Here is a 23006-nt window from a genome sequence, read left to right on the forward strand (position 1 = left end):
GCCGATGCCAATAGACTCAATAAGCTCATCAGGATAGCTGGCTCTGTCCTGGGGGTGGAACTGGAGTCTTTGGTGGAGGTGTTAGAGAGGAGGATGCTGAGGAAACTACTCAGTATTATGGATAATGCTTCTCATCCCCTGCATGCCACATTGGAAGCACAGCGGAGCAGCTTCAGCCATAGATTAAGACCACCGAGGTGTACCACAGAACGCCATAAGAGGTCTTTTATACCAGTGGCCATCAATTTGTATAACTCTTCCCCCTTCTGTAGGGAGTAAAGTGGTAACATCGAGACATCGAGTATAGTTGTATAATTATTATGTGCAATATCATTACTTCTTTCAACATTACTAGCAATATAACCATTTAATATCATGTGCAATTGTTTTAAATTATTTAAAATTTTAATATAATAATGTAATATAAGGTTTAATACCATGTGTTGTGTCACTTTCTACCTTCCACTTTGCTTTCTTACTTTTTTTTTTTTTACTTTTATATTTAATTGTTGTGGTTAATCTGTTTGAGCAATCTCTGGCACAAGAATTTCCAACCTATCTATCTATCTATGTATCTATCTAATAGAGTGGCAGTTAAGGACAGCTTCATTTCATGATTTTTTTCAGTCTGTGAACACATTTGAAGAAAAAAATAGGATAACTGCAGCGCCTCATAAAATGGTTACAAACTGTTAAAGGCATTCACTTAAAGGAATTCAGTGCGATAATAGGAGCAGGCTTCCTTAATGTACTATAGAATTAAAATTTAGAAGGAGCATGGACCAAATCCAATTCTGATCTCAGATCTGACTAATCTAGCAGCATGCACAGTGTGTTTCTCAAGTTAAGAACATAGGGCTCATGAACCTACAGTTTCATCTTTGCATGTAGCATGCAGTGAAGAGGAAGAAGTGAAGGAGACAGACACAGGCCTATCAGACAAAATAAGAGAGAAGCTAGACATGCAGCCCTAAATGAGTCTTGACGTGGTGGTCCAAGGTGGACTTCACTGTGACACTCTTGCCACATTCGCTGCGCTTGATGGGGCTCTCTCCTGCGTGGATCCGGATGTGTCTACAAGAAGGACAGAAATGGAAATGAGGGAACCAAACTCACAGGTCATCAACACTTTCTTCCGAGGATAGATATACTTGCTTAGTTCATACTGGGTTCATACCAGCAACAATAAATAACCATATGCCTTATGTTTACGGTATTAAGTCTTTTCAATGAGGCCACATGTCAACTTATATTAAGTAACTCTTACAGAATATTTAAAAACTACACAACACTGCCGAACGAAAAAATACTTGAAAGGGCAGATCAGTCACTGGGTTTTCCATCACCTTTCAGGAAAGCAGCTGTAATAATGCACCACCCCTTATGAAAATTACAGATAATGAAGAATTAGTGGACTTCCATGTCTTTTATGTTTGTTTTTCTGCATAATTCAACATCCATCCATCTTCCTCCGCTTTTATCCGGGACCGGGTCGCGGGGGCAGCAGTCCGAGCAGAGTCCTCCAGACTTCCCTCTCCCCGCACACCTCCTCCAGTTCCTCTGGGGGAACCCCAAGGCGTTCCCAGGCCAGCCGGGAGACATAGTCTCTCCAAAGTGTCCTGGGTCTGCCCCGAGGCCTCCTCCCAGTGGGACAAGCCCGGAACACCTCCCCAGGGAGGCGTCCAGGAGGCATCCGGAACAGATGCCCGAGCCACCTCAACTGGCTCCTCTCGATGCGGAGGAGCAGCGGCTCTACTCCGAGCTCCTCCCGAGTGACTGAGCTCCTCACCCTATCCCTAAGGGTGCGCCCAGCCACTCTGCGGAGGAAACTCATTTCTGCCGCTTGTATCCGCGATCTCATTCTTTCGGTCATGATCCAGAGTTCATGACCATAGGTGAGGGTAGGAACGTAGATCGACCGGTAAATTGAGAGCTTCGCCTTACGACTCAGCTCCCTCTTCACCACAACAGACCGGTACAATGACCGCATTACTGCGGACACCGCACCGATCCGTCTGTCAACCTGCCGCTCCATTTTTCCCTCACTCGTGAACAAGACCCCGAGATACTTAAACTCCTCCACTTGAGGGAGCAACTCCCCCCTAACCCGGAGGGGGCAATCCACCTTTTTCCGACTGAGAACCATGGCCTCGGATTTGGAGGTGCTGATTCTCATCCCCGCCGCTTCGCACTCGGCTGCAAACCTCCCCAGTGCACGCTGCAAGTCTTGACTTGATGAAGCCAACAGGACCACATCGTCCGCAAAAAGCAGAGACGAGATCTCGCGGCCACCAAAACAGACACCCTCCGTTCCCTGGCTGCGCCTAGAAATTCTGTCCGTAAAGATAATGAACAGAATCGGTGACAAAGGGCAGCCCTGGCGGAGTCCAACATGCACCGGGAACAGGTCTGACTTACTGCCGGCAATGCGAACCAAGCTCCTGCTCCGGTCATACAGGGAACGAACAGCCCGTAGCAACGAGCCCCGAACCCCATAATCCCGAAGTACCCCCCACAGGATGCCACGAGGGACACGGTCGAATACCTTCTCCAGGTCCACAAAACACATATGGACTGGTTGGGCAAACTCCCACGAACCCTCCAGCACCCTAGTGAGGGTATAGAGCTGGTCCAGTGTTCCACGGCCAGGGCGAAAACCGCATTGCTCCTCCAGAATCCGAGGTTCGACTATCGGTCGGATTCTCCTTTCCAGTACCCTGGCACAGACTTTCCCAGGGAGGCTAAGGAGTGTGATCCCCCTGTAGTTGGAACACAATCTCCGGTCCCCCTTCTTAAAAAGAGGGACCACCACCCCGGTCTGCCAGTCCAGAGGCACCGTTCCCGAACTCCACGCGATGCTGCAGAGACGTGTCAGCCAAGACAGCCCCACAACATCCAGAGACTTGAGAAACTCGGGGCGGATCTCATCCACCCCCGGAGCCTTGCCACCGAGGAGTTTTTTGACTACCTCAGCAACTTCAGCCAGGGTAATGGACGAGTCCCCCTCCGAGTCCCCAGCCTCAGCTTCCTCTACGGAAGGCGTGTCGGAGGGATTGAGGAGATCCTCAAAGTACTCCTTCCACCGCCCGAGAACATCCTCAGCTGAGGTCAGCAGCGCACCACTTCCACTGTAAACAGTGTTCGTGGAACACCGCTTCCCCCCTCTGAGTCGCCGGACGGTTTGCCAGAATCTCTTTGAGGCCGACTGAAAGTCTTCCTCCATGGCCTCACCGAACTCCTCCCAAGCCCGAGTTTTTGCCGCGGCGACTGCCAGAGCCATGCTCCGTTTGGCCCGTCGGTACCTGTCAGCTGCTTCAGGAGTCCCATGAGCCAACCAGGCCCGATAGAACTCCTTCTTCAGCTTGACGGCATCCCTTACTTCCGGTGTCCACCACCGTGTTCGGGGATTGCCGCCGCGACAGGCAGCCGGAGACCTTATGGCCGCAGCTCCGAACCGCCTGCCCCGACAATGGAGGCGCGGAACATAGTCCATTCAGACTCGATGTCCCCCACCTCCCTCGGGACCTGGTTGAAGCTCTGTCGGAGGTGGGAGTTGAAGACCTCTCTGACAGGGGCCTCCGCCAAACGTTCCCAACAGACCCTCACTATGCGTTTGGGCCTGCCAGGTCTGTCCAGCTTTTTTCCCCCGCCATCGAATCCAACTCACCACCAGGTGGTGATCAGCTCAGCCCCTCTCTTCACCCGAGTGTCCAAGACATATGGCCGAAGGTCAGAAGAAACGACTACAAAGTCGATCATCGACCTCCGACCTAGGGTGTCCTGGTGCCAAGTGCACTGATGGACACCCTTATGCATGAACATGGTGTTTGTTATGGATAAACCGCGACTAGCGCAGAAATCCAATAACAACTCACCGCTCGGGTTCAGATCAGGGAGGCCGTTCCTCCCAATCACGCCCCTCCAGGTATCACTGTCGCTGCCCACGTGGGCGTTGAAGTCCCCCAGTAGAACGACAGAGTCCCCAGTGGGAGCGCTTTCCAGCACGCCCCCCAGGGACTCTAAAAAGGCCGGGTACTCTACACTGCTGCTAGGCGCATAAGCACAAACGACAGTAAGAGACCGTTCCCTGACCCGAAGGCATAGGGAGACAACCCTCTCATTCACCGGGGTAGACTCCAACACATGGCGGCTGAACTGGGGGGCTATTAATAAGCCCACACCAGCCCGCCGCCTCTCACCTTGGGCAACGCCAGAATAGTGGAGAGTCCACCCTCGATCGAGAAGAGTGGTTCCAGAACCCAAGCTGTGAGTGGAAGTGAGCCCGACTATATCTAGACGGTATCTCTCAACTTCCCGCACCAGCTCAGGCTCCTTCCCCGCCAGTGAGGTGACATTCCAAGTCCCAAAAACCAGAGTTGGCGCCCGAGGTTGGGTCGGCCGGGCACTCGGCCCCGACCACCGCCCAAATCACAATGCACCGGCCCCTTACGGTTTCTCCGGCAGGTGGTGAGCCCACCGAAGAGCGGCTCCACGTCATGGCTTCGGGCTGAGCCCGGCCAGGCCCCGTGGGCATAGACCTGGCCACCAGGCGCTCGCATGCGAGCCCCCCCCCCAGGCCTGGCTCCAGGGTGGGGCCCTGGTGACCCCATACCGGGCGGGGTAAACGAAAGCCTTGATTTTTTCTTCATAAGGGGTTTTTGAACCGCGCTTTGTCTCGTCTGTCATCCAGGACCTGTCTGCCATGGGAGACCCTACCAGGGGCATATAGCCCCAGACAAGATAGCTCCTGGACTCATTCAGGCACTCAAACCCCTCCACCACGGTAAGGTGGCGGTTCACGGAGGAGCATAATTCAACATGACACATTTAAATGACAAGTTTGTTTAATTCAGCAAAACTGCATATAATTCTGATACAAAGCTATCTGTGACAAAGGTGCCACGCCCACGTCATCGGCATAACCGGATACACCTGGGGCTTGACAGGTTAAAAGGCAGAAGCGAACGATGAGTGTCGCGGAACCTTGTTCGCCGACTGCTCACTCGCTGTGAGTCAGCCTACCTGCTGCCTTTGTACCCTGCTCCTCACTCCTAGCTCCCCTTCCCTTCGCCCGTTTCCTGAGACCGCTCCCGTCCTGAAACCTGACCCGCGTACTAGTGTTCTGACCTACTGCCTGTTTCTCCGACTCCGATACTGGATTTCCTGGTGTACCTCATTTGCAGTCCGTAGGGTCGGATCGCAGGCGGACTAAAAAGCGTCTCCGTCCAGTCCAGATCCCCAGAAGGTCCCGGTCTTCCTCATGTCCGGGGAAGACGTCGGCAAAATCCCCCAGGAAAGCTGCCACGACGTCTGCCGACACAAATGGACTGTCACAACTCTTCTATCTGTCCTTCAGAGTGGCTCCATGGAGTAGGGGAGCAGCTTGGAATGCATTGCACTCACCCTATAGTCTCCAACACCCTCTGATAACATTCATCGGTCGCCAGCGTGACATCGAAAAAGGACAATGACCTGGTTCTCTGGTTGCAGACAATGTCCTCTGCTGGAAGTCCCAGAGTCTGAAGACGATCTCACGAACAAAAGAAATGCGCTCGTATTCTTCAAAGCCTGTATCCTTCCAGCCATCATCCTCACTGCCAGTGATGGTCTCTCGCCCTCCCCAGGGGCTGCCGACGTCTTCAAGGAAAAGCCTATTCTGGACTATCTGGTATAAAACAATTTGAAACAAAATCTCTGCATCACCCTGCAGGGATGGCAGATAAGCCACCAAAAACCCTGCACCTTCCTGTTTCTTAAACGGTACGATCAAACAGATCTACAGAGAAAGTTATTCTCCACAGCCAAAAAAACAAAGTGAGGTAAAACTCATAGCCATTTAGTCCAATACCATTTTTGCAAGCATACATTACACAAAGAGTTGTGTAAAGAATTTGGGGAGTACATTTTTTTAAAAATGTCCACATTTCTGGAGCAAATAAAATTAGTAGAGAAATGGATCTGGAAGAGATGGATTTTGTGGAGTGACTCCCTAGATCTTGAGGGAGAGAAAAAAAGTTAATTCCACCATATTGATACACAGACAAAGAACCTTTAGACTTCTGATTTTGGACTTTTCCTGGCAGGACTATGAAGTGGCTAGAGTTGGAGAAGCATAAGAATCTGGCTGTGCTATTGAAAGTGATCATGTTCTTGAGGTATCTGGGAGCAAATCCACTGATGGTCTTGTAGGCAAGCACCAGAGATTTAAACTTGAACCCAGCAGCTACAGGAAGCCAACAGAGAACGACAAAGAACGATTCATGGGAATACCTTGGCAAGTCAAATACAATTCATGCAGGGGTTCTTGATCAGCTGGAGAGACTCGCTGGTAGAGGCCAGAAGAGCAGACACAAGGGATATGCAGTAGTGTAGGTAGGATATTACAATGGCCTGGACCAGGAAGAAGCTGCATAGAGTGTGTTGTAAGCCAAATGTTTATTCAGCTGAAGTTGTGCAGGATGTATCTGCTGGACTAGGTTATGCCTTCAGTGAGCTGAAAGAAGAACATACCTGAGTCAGAGCTGGATATCATCGACATAGGACTGATGGGAGAGTCAATGAGACTCGATGACAGTCAAGGGAGAACATGTGGATAGAGAAGAGTAAGGGGCCCAGCACTGAGACCTGGGCAACAGCAGTCGAGAGAGACTAAAGGGTAGACAGGGAACCGCACCAAATCACCTGGTAAGAGCTACCTGATTCACAAGACTCAGTAAAATAATTGGTTAGCAATAATACATTTTACGGTACCAGTTTACTGAAGATTAGAAATGCAACAATTTACAAGCATTTAGTCAGAGAAAAACAGAACTAAGTATGTCATCGTCATCAGAAAGGATATGGCTCATACCGAAACAGGCTGGCGACAATGTGAAAGACTTCTAACATTTTTCAGAATGTCAGTATGACTCCTTTAAACTTTGAAGTAGACATTGGAAAAAGAGCCGAGAGCAACAACAGCTGTCGCAAAGATAATAATGATAAAGTAACAATAAAAAAGTGAGATCTAATCATGAATAGATACATCTACTCCACCGAAAATGAGAGATGGGGGTGTCCGCAGAGTGACAGAGGTGCCTCTTATGACAGTATGGTTAACTGCGATATGTGCTCTCCCATGCTGCAGTGCTGTTTTCTGCACAACCCCCTTGTACAGGGGATGAGGACAAGAAGGCCCAACAGGCAAGGAAATGAACACATTGGTCACTGGCGGTCCAATACACAGATTCCAGACCCTTAACTTTATATCTCACTTCAAAACAGAGGTCCCATCCTTCCCATCATTGAACAACTGGAGAACATTTATCAGGCACAAAAATATGACATATCAAAAACAAAAAATGTAAATATATAAGGCTTTCTGGGTAAAAAATGCACAATAAAAACTATAAACTTAATTCTTAATCTTATTCTAATATTCTGTACTATTCTTAAACTTTTTTTATACTGGAAGAAATTGAACATTTAACTGAACAACAACAACTAACAACAGCTGAACAGATAAAGCCTGCAATTAAGGAAGGGCTTATTTCAAAGGCCGGGCTGCAATGGTCACATGTCTCATCATTGAGAACGTCTGGTGTGGTGTCTCCTGCAGATCCCTCGGCCCCTTGGCACGTGTTGTATGATCTGGACCAGCACAGGGAGGGGGATCGACTTTGAGAACCGTTAGGGAATTGTGACACCGTTTCAGACACAACAAACATTTAAGATGGGGGGGGGGAGCTTCCTCGGAACAGCCCCATTCCTTCCCTTCCCCACGTCTTTGCTATTCCACTCAGGACTCAGGCCATATGAAATAAACTCCGCTTTAATTTCTGGCCCCACAGTACCAAAACCGGCCCCCGCCCTCCTACAGAGGTTAGGGGTCTGTCACTTTGTTCTCCAGTACAGCCACTATCTGCTGCAGTCTCAGAGCAAGCTGTTTATTCTGGGCAGCGGGGTCCTCGTCAAAGGAGGTGATGATCTGGAAGGAAGGCAAGAACAGATTCCGTTAGAGAAGATGCACAGCGTCGTGTTCGATCTCAGATCCTTGTGTTCATATGTGTCTGACAGGAAAGGGAGAGTGAGTCACATACCACATCATAGTACTTGTTTGCATACTGGTACAGCTGATGCAGAGCCACTTGGGTGCTGAGTTTGCCTGTGTGAGACTGCGAGACAAAGAACAACTTGAAGTAAGGAACTTCTAGGACTGACCAAAACCAGCCGAAGCAGCCATATCTACACCCCCTTTGAAGGTAAGATCTTCTGGCTCCTCACTGTGTCCACATAAGACATAACATCACAACCTCACAGAAGTATCTATTCTGCACTTACGTGAGCGATGAACATCGGTGCATCAGGTGGATAGTAACAAACTAGGTTTACTTAATTACATGTCTACAGCCATGTCTCCTTCTCTTAATGTAACGCACAAATTGTATTTTTGCTGAGATGTATGTCACTTTGGAGAAAAGCGTCTGCTAAATGAATAAATGTAAATGTAAGTACAAGGGCAATAGTGGAAGACTCACTCACCCGTGACACCTTCGCTAAGTGGGTGTTCATATGCTGGTTGCTGACGGGCACCATCTCCCTGATGCCCTTGTAGTAACTATGGACAAATACAAGCCGAGACAGGTCATCTTGATTAAAGGCAAAGGGATTTTTGCAGATGGTAGGAAATGGTGAGATTACCAAGTGGTAGCCCTGACAGTACTTACTCCTCCACCATCTTCTTGTATGTGGAGATTTCCTTTGCATAGAGTAATTTGTGATTCGGGGAATCCTGTAAGGAATAAAGCCAAAGGAAAATGGTTACAGAGGGATCATGGGCTGGAGAAAAAAATGAAGTCCTGGCTCATGGATCCTTCCCTTTGCTTAACATCAACAATGGCGTAATGTCAAGGCGCTCCCAGGCTCACCCTGCTCAACTTGCGCTCGCTCTTGGTGCAGGCATCCATGAAGGTCTGGACAATAACAAACAAGGAGGCGTCCACCACTTCGTTCACGTGAATGTCGAAGATGAAGTGGGGGTTCCTCAGGATGTTCACCCAGAACCTCAAAGGCAAGCTGTGGAGACACAAGCCTTTTCAAGAAACACACACTAGCACTCACACTCATTCCATGCAAATATAACTGTGGCCTCATCTTTAACCCTGTTTCTGCATGTTATTCCTGTTCTCAGCTCTCATATGTCCCAATGAATACTCCCACAATTAATCAGAGTTAGAATCTGGCTGCAATTCACTTTGCCTTATCAACTGAGTACCGAGGCACACGATACAGGGATCATACAAATGCATTATTATGTTGCAGATTAATTTTAAAAATGCAGAAAATAGACACTTCTTCCCCCAGATTTATTTAAGAGTTGAGGCATCTGAGCCAAATAAGTTTGGAATTCATCTCTGATTTAATACCCAGAGAGATGTTCCAAACAAATGAACAGAAAGAAGTGGATTTAATAAATTAGCAGGGGACATAATTATGCTGTCTGTTCAGCATTTAATAGTACACAAATTCATCAGTAAGCCAAAAGTGTTGTAATTACACTGTTCATCACTCATTCTCACAATACCAACACTTCTAGTCTATGCTGCCAGAAGAACCTGTCACACACACACACACACATTTTCAGAACCGCTTGTCCCTTACGGGGTCACGGGGAACCGGAGCCTACCCAGCAACACAGGGCGTAAGGCCAGAGAGGGAAGGGGACACACCCAGGACGGGACGCCAGTCCGCCACAAGGCACCCCAAGCGGGACTTGAACCCCAGACCCACCGGAGAGCAGGACTGCGGTCCAACCCACTGCACCACCGCACCCCCAAGAACCTGTCAATCAAAGATAAATGTATATGACGCAGATGGTTTACTGCGGTATAAATTCCACATCAACTTATCCAGTGTGTACGGAGCTCTCAGTAGGAATTTTAAACGAAAAATACAGTGTCAAGCACGCACACGCGCACGCACTGTCTGAAGCTGCTCGTCCCGAGCAGGGTTGCGGCGAGCCGGAGTCTAATCCGGCAACACAGGGCGCAGGGCTGGAGGGGACACACCCAAGACGGGATGCCAGTCTGTCGCAAGAAACCCCAAGCAGTACCCCCACGCCCTTGCGCCTCCCCTCACCGTGAAGCATTTGTCTCTGAAAACTGACAGCTCCAGCGCTGCTTTCTCGGGAATTCTCTCTGCCAGAGACGGCAAGAGCACTCTACCTGCTGGTCTTCCAGATGTCAATGGTCTGGTCATCCACGTTGTCATGCTTCTGTGCCTGTTCGTCCAGGAAGTCAAAAAAGTACTTGACTGCTGGAGGCCCAACGGATGAACAGAGGACACTGCGGAAGAAGTCGTCCACAAACTGTTGTAGAGTGCCCTGAAACAAACACATTTGCGCATATGTAAGCAAGTCCAGGTGAGGAGGAGCTGTTTTCAAAAGCATAGCAATCCTGTATTTCTGTCATGAAATCTGATAAATATATTGTAATGACCTGCGTTACAGTTTTGAGGGGGAAATATGCTTATTGTCATGGGTTAGCGTTTGGTGACGTGCGGGGGATATAAGGGGCTGATTGCGTCTGCCAGGGGAGAAAGAGGAGTGAGCCTGGGGGTGCTAAGCAGGGTGGGAAGGCTGGCGAGACGCGCAGGTCCTGGAGGAAACGGGGTCCCTGGTGCCGGTGTTCAATAAAATGTTCGAGATGAACGGTACCTCTGCGTCCTTCTTCGCCCAAACCAAGCCCACGGCGCTGCGTGCCACAATATGATATCCAAATACTAATCCAAATATTTCACTTTGCATTCCAAATACAGATTTAATTATTAGAACTATCTTTTACATATTCAGGGCTAGAATCTAGAAGTATGATTGGATTCTTAGCAATGCACAACCAAATTGCTGCATATTAATGTATTGTAGGCTTCACCAGCCCAGTGTATTTAGCATTCTAACTGCAGCAGGCTATTAACAAACCAACCTTGACAGACAGCAACCGCATCAAATAAAGCTCTGTGATGGCTTTGGTCATCGACTTGTCCTTCATGTTGCCCCTCTTGGATTTGACCTCATCCACCTCCTCTGCTGGCCGCACCAGGTGGAACACCTTGTCCTCTTCAAGCAGAGCATTTCCTGAAGGAGTAGGTAGAGTAGGGTTGTCAGCAAGACCATGGGAACACTACGGAAGGCAAGAAGTAGTACAGGAGCACCACTCACTCTCTTCATGACTGTCCTGGTGCTGGTCATAAGACTGCAGAGGATGCAGGACCCTAGACAGGACGAGAGTGGCGTTGTCTCGCACCTGAAACACAAGAACTGTGTTCAGCCCGAGCTGGATACAGTCTGACAGATTTCAGGTCTGGAGCAGACACGACACAGACATTTGGTCACCACGTAAGGGGCAAGCCGTGACTCAACCTGTACCGTTAGAATCGATGCGTCCATTTCTTAAGCTGTAACTCACGTCATAGTGGGCCAAAGTGTTCATGCGCTTCCATCTGCCCTCCTTTTGCGATGTCAAGTCAAGGTCCGACAGAATCTGCCCAGCAGATTCTACAGAGCAGAAAGATTATTTCAACATTCATTTTATATCCCAATCATATGCAGACTGGTGCAATCCAAGCAAGGAAACCCTTGCCTATAAAACAGAAATAATGTCATACCTACTTCAGTAATAAACAATTCATGTCATGAACCGTTATATTATGCAACTGTGCTCCAGCTCAGTTGGTCCTTACCGAGAGTGATGCTTTCCACCTTGGGCCTCTGAGAATAGGGCACATTTTTGTACACTTGCTCAAGGATCTTCTCCTTCACTTGGGAGATGGTGTCACAGTTGAGTACCTTGACCAAAGTGACACCTGGCCCTTCCCCGTGAACGAGGACCTGCAGAGTCTAAGGCGAAAAGGGCGGTTAGCACTTGGCCTTCTGTGCATGCATCCAGTTCCCACACTGTAGATTTAACGTGCATCTTCAAAAACTGTCATAGATCACAAGGATTCTGCTGATCACGAAAGTGTCCACCGGTATTGTCTTCTTCCCATTTCTTGGAGTTCATTTAGCACCACAGATAATCCTTTCAAAATGAAGCATTCATACCCCAAGCGACCGCCGACGTGTGATCGGGTTCAGCCTACATAATACTCACCAGCATACAGTACTCCACGTCGTCCCCCAGCAGGTCAGTGTCATTCAGCGTGTACTTGGCCTTTTTCATGACAGCATCCACTGGGCCTTTCTCCAGTTGGTGTTTGACGGCTTTGAACAGCTTGTACAAAGGCTCTCCTGCCGAGTCCTGCCCGCACAAGAATTCACCATCAAGCTTCTTTCAGAACAAAACCGTTCCCTGTCACTAAAGCAAAAACCTTCATTTTGTTCAAACAAAGATCTGAACCAGTAGAAAATAAGATTAATCCACAGAGTGGAATCAAATGAGATTAATTTTGTGTCACAAAAGATGATACCTTCAAGAACTGATAGAGACAGATAGACATCCAGTTGCACAGCATTTTCTCCACCACCGTCTCTGACCTACAAGTAAGGGGCAGAGAAATTACTTTTTTTAAAGTGGGCAGGGGAAGATCACATTATTTACAAAAAAAAAAAGGGCCGTTCTGAGACACCTTAAAGATACACACACACACACACACATTTTCAGAACCGCTTGTCCCATACAGGGTCACGGGGGAACCGGAGCCTACCCGGTAACACAGGGCGTAAGGCCGGAGGGGCAGGGGACACACCCAGGACGGGACGCCAGTCCGTCGCAAGGCACCCCAAGCGGGACTCGAACCCCAGACCCACCGGAGAGCAGGACTGCGGTCCAACCCACTGCGCCACCGCACCCCCACCTTAAAGATACGCTGGTCTTATACACCTCACCTGTGCAGCATGAGCTTGGGGTTCTTGCTCCGGGCATATTGTTCCATGAGTTCTAACAGGAGTGTCCTCATGATGTCTGTGTAGTAGTCCAACTTGCTGTGAAGCGCCACCGTCAGCAGGGAGGCAAAGTAGCCCTTTGACCGGGCATTGAAGTCAGGATGCCCCTCTAAGGTGCGGATGAACTGACAAAGGCACGATCTGCTATACACCTCATATATCATTCTAAATTGTGTGCTATACAAGCTGGAAAACACATAAAATCCATTAACTTTTATGCTGTGAAAGCCAGTCTGATGATTGTGATCACACACAGGCTGAAATCACTTATCCCAACAGGGGTCACGGCAAACCGGAGCCTAACCCGGCAACACAGGGCGCAAGGCTGGAGGGGGAGGGGACATACCCAGGACGGGACGCCAGTCCATCGCAAGGCACCCCAAGCCCCCTCTCTTTCAAACACAGGGGAAACGTATGAACTCCACACAGACATTTGAATTTGAACTCGCACATAAACCCACAGCCCAGGAGTCACCCATTGAATGACAAGAGCACACTCGAACCCCAGACCTGCCAGAGAGCGGGACCTGGCCAAGGCCGCTGTGCCACTGCACTCCCCAGTGATGATTGTGAGGATTGTATTAATTTCACATTAAAAAAGAACTGGAGCAGCAAAGAACAGATGGGAAAAGACACAAATATGCAGTTTTTAGGCACTTGTGACAATAAGGAAAGGTTTTGGGAGCTGCACTGATGTCAGGACCTACACTGAGAAGGAAAGGCTTGCTATTCAGCAGGTTGAGGAACTGGTTGAGGGCCTGCGTCACTGTGGCCCTCCTCGCCTCAGGAATGTCCAGCTTGCCAGTGATCATCACGTCACTGGCGCTGTTCTTGAAAGGCAGGAAGAAAACGCGGTCTGTGTAGGTCTTGTAGTCCAGGAAGGGGATACAGGGTTCACTGAGGTCACCGGTGTGGTCCTCCATTTCAATCATGAGCTCTGAAAAGGGTTAGGAATAAAACTTTACATGCGCTATACAGGGGATTGTGCAACTGTAGATTAAAGGGCTCTTGCAAGTGGTAAGAGCCAGAGTAAAGACTGCAAATGAGCAGATTATTAGTTATGGAAAATACCTGTGAACTCCTTCTTGCAGCGGTCACGAACGCTCCCCTCCAGGTTCTCGAGCTGCTGCCTCAGTTTCTCATATTCTCTCTCAGCTTGCTTCCTGTGCACACGCATGGAAATGATCAAATTACAAAATTGCCTCAAAAGAAGAAGCAATAAAATTCATACACTGAGTAACGGTGTTATGTAACTCCCTACCCACAGTTTTATCTTTATTTTTTTTTAAAGAAAACTCAGGATGTGTGATAACTTATGTTCTCTCAGTTGACATTACATTTACATTTATTCATGTAGTAGACGCTTTTGTCCAAAGTGACATACATCAGCAAAAGTACAATTTATGCATTGCATTGAGAGAAGGAGACATAGCTGCAGACATGAAAGTCTCAAGCAAACCTAGTTTGTTACCTACCACTTGCTGCACCGAGGTTCATCATTCGAATAGGTGCATAAAACACAGGACAGACAAATCCCGATACCCTCCCACCATTTTTTTTTTAAATATTATAAGATATGACCCAGAACCGAGAATCTCCAAGCTTTACCTTTCGTGCGCGGGACCACCAAGCGAGCAGAAGTAGACAAGCGAAGGGGCCTGGCTGGGGTGTAGCAGTTGAAGGGCATACGAGCAGCAATGTTCCAAATTTGGAATTCATGCTCTGAGGTTTAAAACAAAGTCACTTACCTGTAGCAGCACACTGAGGCTATGATTATGATTATGGTGATCCCCACCATCGGGGCAATCACTTCAGGAATTATGATGTCCAGGGGAGATGTCCAGGATGCCTCAGTCTTCTTTTCATACTCCACTGAGCCTACAATCCACTGCCCATGGCCGAACTTAATCTGAAGGAAGCAGAAACGATACAGTTGGAGCAGAATTAAACCATAGGCATTCAGGCAACTCCACTAAAGCTGTAGTTTTATTTAGCAACTTCAGTAAAGCTGAGTAGCCTTTTCTCCTCTTCAAGCTTCAATTCAGGAATCCTTCTCTGCACAGCACAGTGCCTTACCTTAAGTTCCAGCAAATCTGCCTTTGTGTCTCTCTTGGGCCTCTTGAAGCAAGATGTTGGTTGGGTCCAGTCCAGGAAGAGCTTGTCATTCTGTAAGATGCTGACCCCACAAGAGACGTCTCCCACAAAGGCTTCTGCTTCTTGGGCTGTCATTGCTTTGGCGAAACCTTTACCCTTGGGTGCGAGAGACAAGAAGATGGCTTAGCCACACTGTTCTGTGTGAACTGCAAAAGCTCTAATACTGAGAAAGAGAATTTATTGTATTTCAGAAGTACTGTATCAATTGGGTTTAATCAAGAAAACTGGGGACATTACATCACCTGTAACCGTTGCTTTTCTCAGCTGTAATTTTACATGTTAAAACAGACAACAAAAACAGTATGCAAACGTTTGGTGAATATAAAACAATTTTGCAGGAATTACTCCTAAATAATGCCAACAGAAGATTATATTTACAGTTACAGATATGATGCTGTTCTCTGAAACAATCCTTTTTTGGTTCTCTTCAAACGTAGGATCCGGGTGGTAGTCAAAAGGCTTGAGCTCAAGCTCAATGTTGTCCATGACGATGTAGGTCCTGAGAGGCGCTATCCCATCGGTCACGTTCACCGTCGGGGAGGAGAACTGCATTACTGCATCATTTTCGCCTTTTACCTCCACTTCAGACTGCAAGGGAAGGATCAGACTGAGAGAGACACCAGAGTAGAGTCCATGGCTCCTACCTGACCCACAACAAATGTATACACACACATTAAAATACTGGTGGAATGCTGGTGCTATAGGTGCTCCATTACTTAAAACCCCTACTGCTCCAAAAAGCAGAGAAGACAGGCACTGCACACTGGGAGTGGTCTTTTGGTAAGAAGCCTTTCATCGGACACAAACCTTCAGTGGACTGATGACGCCTGACTGCTCGCTGGAGGGCACCACTTTCACGGCAGTGTTCTGGACGAGGTCAAACCCGGTGCCGACGATAAAAATGATCCGCCCCCACTGAAATTAGCACAACACTAATGTCACCCTAAATCTGTACAATATGATCAATAAACACCAGCTTTCTTCTCAAGGATTTGACACGTATATGAATATAGCACGTGCATGTTTAACTCCGTAGGTAAGGATAGGAAGTCGAACCCAAAGCAACCATTGTCTCATATGAAGCTGGCACAAAGCAAGGAGATGAGCTAAGGTGAGAAAATGCCACCAGTCATACCCATTGTTCATCACCTAGTGATGAGTGATCTGTATAATCTACTGAAAAGATGTCACACAATACGGTTCATTACAGCATAGTATTACATCTCCTGCTCAGTCCAGACCTATGGGAATGTGGTCCATTACCAGCATAATGCTTCAAAAAGATTACATATTGTGTAGTTCTCTCACTCTCCCAGTAAGAAGGGAAAAAGAAGTAGAGGACAGACTCACCATACAAAACTTGTGTCTGGATAGTGGTGATCCAGTTTAGGATTCTCAAAGAACCTGAACGGCGTAGGCACATCTTTCGTGGTGTGCTTCCCGTACTTCACTGTCACTGTCAGGTTATCAGAGGGGACCTTCTGTACCGTGTACTCTCCGGTTTTGCAGGTTATATTTTTCTGGAACGTCTCCCTGTGGACGGGAACGGTGGGTGCAGTTTGTGGCAGAAATTTACACTGGGGTTCAGCAAAGAGAGGTGCGAAGACAACAGACATCTCGTGTCTCAGTGACCTCTCATCGCTTCTTCTCAGAAGCAAACTGGGAATTGCACTGCAGAAACTCAGACTCGGAAGAGCATCGCTAAGGCTTGGTGTCATTTCTCCAGGGCACAGAGTACTTACACGATACACACCACCCCACCGACAGTGATGCTGACGTCATCCTTGGTACCGGTTTCCAGGTCCGTTCCTGTTATTGTGATAAGAGTTCCTCCCGCCCGTGGGCCTTGGTTAGGCTGGACCCTTTCGGGTCTGGGATCCTACAAGCGTTTGGTAGGACAAAAAACCTTCAGGACTTTTTGGAAATATGAATCCACACGACACAAAGTACTCAGCAGTGAACAAGTGAGCAAGTTCTCGACACGGACTGACAGCGACCGGGGCGACAGCTGGTACGGGAACGACGGTATGTTTACGTCAGCCTCAGTGACGCTCTCACCCTGTATGTGAACATGACACTCGATGTCCCGCTTTTCCCTCCTTTCACCTTCACCTCCACAACCCCTGACTGCTTCTGTTGGACTCCACCGATCTCACACACCACGCTGAAGCAGGAAGGGAAGAGGAGCGGCAGTTACAGAAATGCTGCGGCGCAACCAACAATGCCTGTTTGCAAAAGTGCAGGTGACCGGGTGCTCTGCTGTACCTGGTGGACACGGAGTACTTCTCTTCCTGGTGCACACAGGGCCCTCCGGCCACTCTGATGCTCTCTATGTCCTCTTTCACGATACCCAGGTTGGAGCCTTTGATGGTCACTGAAATCCCCCCAGGGGGGTGCGGTGGCACAGTGGGTTAGACTGCAGTCCTGCTCTCCGGTGGGTCTGGGGTTTGAGTCCTGCTTGGGGTGCCTTGCGGCGGACTGGCGTCCCGTCCTGGGTGTGTCCCCTTCCCCCTCCGGCCTTACGCCCTGTGTTGCCGGGTAGGCTCCGGTTCCCCATGACCCCGTAAGGGACAAGCGGTTCTGAAAATGTGTGTGTGTGTGTGTGCGTGTATGTGTGAAATCCCCCCTTTCAGAGGCCCATACCGAGGTATGATCTGAAAAAAGAGCATTTCCTCTTCAGATACATACAATGTACAGACAGGTTATCTGCATTTTGTAACGATTAGAGAGCCCGTGGGGGGGGGGAAATGTTTGCCAGAGTTTATCCCTTCTTGTTATTACTTTTGGTAGAAAAACGATAAGGTAAATTTGTGTATTTGTGAGATGTTTGTTTTGTACATGCATTTTTCGTGAGGGAAAAAGCCATTCATTCTAATAAAACCATTACCATCCTGCTCCAAAGGGACAGGTGTGTCACTAATAGAAATAACTAGATTACTTTTGCCTTGGTAGAAGTAAGCCAATGCCAGCATTAGGATTGCCAAAAGTGTTTTTTTTTTTGTTAACAAATCGGATATAGAATAGTATTCATGGTAGGAGATTAGACACCAAGTGAACTGTTAGACACGAGATCTGGCAGTTTTTAGCTATGACCAAAAGGAAATTTATTAATTTGCTTGGATAGATAAAAGGACAGGAGGTAATAAATGTGCTATTTTTTGTATGATACAGAGAAAACATGGTGCAGCGTCTCCAGAAACTCACATCAGTGATTTCAGGGTTGGGACAGTCCCTCCTCCGCTCACCACTCGGGACACCTTTTCCGATACTCGCAGGACTTGGTTTTATCGCACCACACACAACTGTACATGGGGTCTGCACTCTTGCACAGGCTGCAGTCCTCACGGCCCACAGCACAATTGTATAGCGTCACTGCAGGTGAGGGGTGGACACCACCATCAGCACACCGCACACGACACCAATTTCCATTCATTTTTTGACGACTTCCATGCGCAAGGTCTCTTAACTGAACAGTCAGTTATAAGAATCAGTTCAACTCATTGTTTTTACCATCCCCTGTGCGCACGGCTGCAGTCCGAACAGTCCACGTCTGACTGTCAGGCCTACCGTTTAGTTTGCTGTCAATCTTCTTATGTGTCTTTCTGTCCTTGATGTAGAAGAGCACGTCAACTGTTCGTGTTTCATCATAGGCAAACTGGTCCTGGGAACGAAGAAAAAGCAACATTAACATTTGGTGCTTGCAAACTGCAAAAATTCCGAGAGGTCTTGATATTACGATGATCTATTATCCAGGCATCAACGCTTACATTACCATTTAGACATTTACACACAGGCCAGCTGGTAGCATACTGGTTAGCGCTGCTGTTTTTGGACCCAAAGGTTGCAGGTTTGAATCCCACCTGTAGTACCCCAGTGAAAGGTACTTACCCTGAGTAAAGAGCAGTAGTTACTTAAACATTTACCATTATAGTTATTTAAATGTTAGTCATAAACACCATTTAGCTGCTTACACTGATTGTACCCATTGATACAGTTGGGCAGTTTTACTGGAACAATTAAGTAGCTTGCTCACAGGTTCTACAACAGCAGGAGGTGAGATTTGAACCTGGGTCTTTAAGGCTCAGCTATGAGCCCTGCACATCTGCTGCTAGCACATTGGGCATCCACATGTGACTGAAAGTCTTCCATCAGAAATAGTTCACCACTGTGTGAGTAAACAATTCTTTAACTGACAGATATTGAAAAACAGGAGAGCCAAGCAGCACCCAAGCACATTAACCCAGAACATCTGCTGTGTTCATAAGGGGCTGCTACAATATCAAACTACTTTGGTACAACCTTTTTTGCCACAAAAGCCACCGAGTGAGCAGAAGGCCAGGCCCTGAGGGACAGCTGGTGCACTTACTGGCAGCTCAGCTCCGCTCCCTCCTCCTTCCCTCCCATACAGGCAACAGAAGGAAGGTGTTCTGGGGCACGTTGTGCAGTACAATACATCCCTGGCTGCAGGACACTGTTTGCGAAGGAAAAGCTGCAACAACTGGGACTCTCACATACTTGGTGGTTGCTTTGCGCTTTCATCTATGCATGTCGAACCAGACACCTAGGAGATGAGCTCGGAAGCTGCTCCACAGGCTACTCCGTGGTATTCCACAGCGCTAGTGTGGCCCTCTGCTCTGGTCAGCATGGCGCAAGCGAAGGTAAGGGCAACAGAGCCGCTCAGAACACCAAGGCAATGAAATTCGGTCCAACACTGACCTTGCATCCCTTTAAACTGTAGTTTGAATCTTTTATAGTGACCATTTCCTCAGTGGGCACCATCAGCTCGGTGCCAATCTTGAATCTCTGCCCTGGAAGAGATAAGGTAGACAAACAGTGTAACCCAGAATCCACTATAATCTTTAAGGCAATCTCTACTTTAAAAAAAAAAAAAAAAAGGCAACGATAAATTATTTTATTACTTATCACAGTCAACAGGTAGATATGAGGAAAAATCTTTCACCTCATAAACACGGAGGTTTTTTCCAGTGAACTCGATGGAGGTTTCGTAACCCACAGGAATGAGAGACGGAGTCGGATTCTCAAAAACTGGGCACTTACTTCCCTGCGAATGTCAAACACAGGGCATTTTTTCATTTTTAAGACACCTGGCAGACAGGAATAGGTGAGACATGCCGCTGCTGCCTCATTTCTTACTTCTTTATGTTTGATAATGTGATCACCCATGGAGTCATCGCTGTTGAATTCCTGAGTGTTCTACTGGCAGCTCCACTCGCTGTCCACACACGACATGCACCTGTTAGCAAACGCAAACAACCAAGGTGAGAACATTAATACTGTCTTGACTGATCTTCTCCTTCCCAAAACCTGTAGTATTAACAGAGACCAGTCATCCAGATTTACACACACTTTCAGAACCACTTGTCCCATACAGGGTCGCAGGGAACCGGAACCTACCCAGTAACACAGGGCGTAAGGCCAGAAGGGGAGGGGGACACACCCAGGACAAGACACCAGTCCGCCACAAGGCACCCTAAGCAGGACTCGAACCCCAGACCCACCAGAGAGCAGGACTGCAGCCCAACCCACTGCGCCACCACACCCCCATCCAGATTTACATTTTCATTTATTCATTTAACTGACGCTTTTCTCCAAAGCAACTTACGACGTTATGGTACTTACAGCTATTTACAATTTATACAGCTGGGTAATTTTATTGGAGCAATTACCTTGCTCAAGGGTATTACAGGAGTGTAACAGGTGAGATCTGAACCGGTACTGAACCTTTGGATCCAAAGGCAGCAGCTCTAAAGTCAACGCTATCAGCTGCCCCGTAAAATGGATACAGGGATGGATGGATGAACGAACAGGTGGCACAATGAGTAGCACTGCTGTCTCACAGTGCCTGGGTGGTGCGAGAGGGTGTGGGCTCGATCCCCACTCAGCCTGTGTGGAGTTTGTACGTTCTCCTTGTGTCTGCATGGGTTTCCTCCCACAGTCCAAAGACATACTGTTCAGGTTCCTCCATAGTGTGTGAGTGACAGAAGAAGAGAGAGTGTGTTTCACTGATGTATGGATGAGTGAGCCCTTGTAAGTAGTGTACCTAGCAGTGTAAGTCACTTTGGTGTCCAAAGTGTGTGGACTTGTAACACCACCTAGAGTTTAGTGGCAGTTGCTCTGGAGACAAGTGTCTGCTAAGTAAATATAATGGATGGATATATATATATCGATGTTTGTAGATATTCCAAGAATCCCCTCAAGAACAATTCTTGCCCATGCAGTCAAAGTGAAAGACAAAAGCAGAGACTGATTTCGAAGAAGTGCCTTAGGCAGGCACATCATGACATTATGCTGTAATGGGCACCCGCCCCACCCTGACGCCGCCACTCACGGTGTGTTCTCCGCCTGCCTCGCGGCTGCGCTGCAGTTATAAAAGGTGAAGTAGCTGGACGCCAACTCCACCTCGTCATTCACAAAGATCTTCGCGGCCACTTGGACGAAATCTGAAGGCACACGGGTTAGCAACGGGTTACGTCGCCTGCCGGCAAGACCTCTCCGGGAAAGGTATTTAAAAGCTACAATGACTTTGCTCACCGTTGCACCATGGCACACAGCTGGGAAACTCACCTTTATTTTTGGGAGTGACAGGAATCTCGGTGACTTTCGGCAGATCACAAGTGACCTTTGAGTCGCCCACTTTCGCTTCACTTTCAAAATTGCCAAAAATGCATTTCAGACTGTCATCCCCTCCAATGCTGGGGAGAGAAGCCACGTTGATGTCAACCTGCAAATAAAGCACACAGATCAAGGACCTCTGACATGCACACACTATGTGATCCAAGATCAAACTGAATATGGAGACAATATTGAAATAAAAGACATTACACACTGTAAACAGCGCTATTCTGAACAGCTCTACAAACAGTGTCATAGCACAGTTAGTAAATAAAACATCCAAGTTCGTGGGAGTAAAGTTTACATTAACATAACTATTAAATAGCTCAAAAATCATCTGAACAGCCGGAACTGCGGAATTTATGAATTTCAACATCAAATGAATCAAGTTAAATGATTAGCAACACTTTTAATTGTGAATCTCCCTGAAGTGTTTGCATATTTCTTACAAAAGAGGAAACATATCAACAACCTAAAACGGGGAAAACTGTACTTTACAAACCTCCAGTTAATGTAAACTCAGGTACGTATACAAATAACCACATCCTAAAAAACTGCAGTCGCCGTAACCTTCGACTTTATTTTAAAGTGTTAGAAAGATAGCGTGTCTGTGTGTCTCTCCCATGTGCACTGGATGAACGACATGATGCAAATTCTAAAACTGGAAATGATAAGATACTCATTGTGGGGTTCTTCTGCAGAATTTTCCAGTATCTGGCAATGTCTCTTCTCCTATGTTGAAAACATGCCCTTTGGTAAAATCTGGGCAAGGGTCTAAAGTGTATGTTCCTTGGCGTAGGAGATACAGGCAAAGTCAACCTCTCATACCTTCTGCATCTTCTTGCAGCTCAGATTTGGTGGCTGGAAAGATGTTATTTCCACACACTGGTTCTGAGGACTCCACAGCCAGTGCTTCTCCTCTTCTGCCTTCCTGCAGTCAGACTTCCTGGTGCACCTGCAGCAGAAAGGATACCCATGAGCCACTGCTCCAGCCCACTCTGTACGAACCACTTCCAAAGCCTTCCGTCTACACAACTCCAACAGCGGGGATTCCAAGACCTTCTCAATATTGCTTTTAACTATGAGGTGAAGATGTAAGTAGACAGACAGAATCGTTGGCAGGGAACCTTTGGAATTTAACAACTCTGCCCAACTACTTGTCCAGGCCATGGTGACATCTTGTCTGGATACTGCAACTCTCTCCTGTCTGGCCTTCCTGCTACTGCCACCAAACCTCTACAGCTGATACAGAATGCTGCTGCGCGAGTTGTGTTTGACTTGCCGAAGCATTCCCATGTATCTC

The 23006-nt window shown here is 47.7% G+C and overlaps 3 protein-coding genes and 1 long non-coding RNA gene across 5 annotated transcripts; all 4 read right to left on the bottom strand.

Annotated features, from left to right (window-relative positions):
• Window positions 1–519: 519 nt before the first annotated feature.
• LOC114912543 (uncharacterized) lies at window positions 520–6164 on the bottom strand. Its single transcript, XR_003798309.1, has 3 exons — window positions 5404–6164; window positions 5173–5310; window positions 520–1074 (listed from the first exon to the last, which is right to left on the bottom strand). It is a non-coding gene; the product is annotated as an uncharacterized LOC114912543 (long non-coding RNA).
• A 707-nt stretch (window positions 6165–6871) lies between these two features.
• Window positions 6872–16425, bottom strand: LOC114912538 (plexin-B2-like). 2 transcript variants are annotated; one of them, XM_029259780.1, is made up of 20 exons: window positions 16421–16425; window positions 15878–15985; window positions 15449–15658; window positions 14993–15166; window positions 14665–14825; window positions 13988–14079; window positions 13624–13853; window positions 12860–13041; window positions 12442–12508; window positions 12126–12272; window positions 11716–11872; window positions 11442–11530; window positions 11195–11279; window positions 10959–11110; window positions 10203–10360; window positions 8907–9054; window positions 8706–8770; window positions 8521–8596; window positions 8079–8153; window positions 6872–7966 (listed from the first exon to the last, which is right to left on the bottom strand). In XM_029259780.1, the coding sequence occupies exons 1-20, from the start codon at window positions 16421–16423 to the stop codon at window positions 7862–7864; spliced, it is 2484 nt and encodes an 827-aa protein (XP_029115613.1). In that variant the 5' UTR covers window positions 16424–16425; the 3' UTR covers window positions 6872–7861. The 2 variants fall into 2 exon arrangements, with proteins under 2 accessions (XP_029115613.1, XP_029115614.1); XM_029259781.1 differs by lacking the exons at window positions 6872–7966; window positions 8079–8153; window positions 8521–8596; window positions 8706–8770 and having other exon boundaries at window positions 8977–9054; window positions 10203–10359.
• A 1634-nt stretch (window positions 16426–18059) lies between these two features.
• On the bottom strand, window positions 18060–20123 carry LOC114912540 (plexin-B2-like). The gene is made up of 4 exons (XM_029259785.1): window positions 20031–20123; window positions 19787–19878; window positions 18638–18731; window positions 18060–18442 (listed from the first exon to the last, which is right to left on the bottom strand). The coding sequence occupies exons 2-4, from the start codon at window positions 19847–19849 to the stop codon at window positions 18312–18314; spliced, it is 288 nt and encodes a 95-aa protein (XP_029115618.1). The 5' UTR covers window positions 19850–19878; window positions 20031–20123; the 3' UTR covers window positions 18060–18311.
• On the bottom strand, window positions 20110–22658 carry LOC114912544 (plexin-B2-like; the record flags this gene model as incomplete). The annotated part of the gene is made up of 5 exons (XM_029259786.1): window positions 20110–20132; window positions 20225–20324; window positions 21420–21531; window positions 21656–21812; window positions 22532–22658. Coding segments are annotated over 4 exons (436 nt in total), but the record flags the coding sequence as incomplete, so codon positions are not given.
• Window positions 22659–23006: the final 348 nt, after the last annotated feature.

This window comes from Scleropages formosus, chromosome 18, assembly GCF_900964775.1.
Source record: "Scleropages formosus chromosome 18, fSclFor1.1, whole genome shotgun sequence".
Taxonomy (NCBI): domain Eukaryota; kingdom Metazoa; phylum Chordata; class Actinopteri; order Osteoglossiformes; family Osteoglossidae; genus Scleropages; species Scleropages formosus.

Excerpts from the sequence above, each read along its gene's own strand:
- LOC114912540 (XM_029259785.1), bottom strand. The coding sequence starts at position 19,849 with ATGGTGCCCACTGAGGAAATGGTCACTATAAAAGATTCAAACTACAGT. Across the intron at positions 18,732-19,786 it reads ACAGTTTAAAGGGATGCAAG|GACCAGTTTGCCTATGATGA; the intron begins GTCAGTGTTGGA and ends CTTCGTTCCCAG. Across the intron at positions 18,443-18,637 it reads GATTGACAGCAAACTAAACG|TGACGCTATACAATTGTGCT; the intron begins GTAGGCCTGACA and ends CCTCACCTGCAG.
- LOC114912538 (XM_029259780.1), bottom strand. Across the intron at positions 11,111-11,194 it reads CCAGGACAGTCATGAAGAGA|GAAATGCTCTGCTTGAAGAG; the intron begins GTGAGTGGTGCT and ends CTACTCCTTCAG. Across the intron at positions 8,597-8,705 it reads TACAAGAAGATGGTGGAGGA|TTACTACAAGGGCATCAGGG; the intron begins GTAAGTACTGTC and ends ATTTGTCCATAG.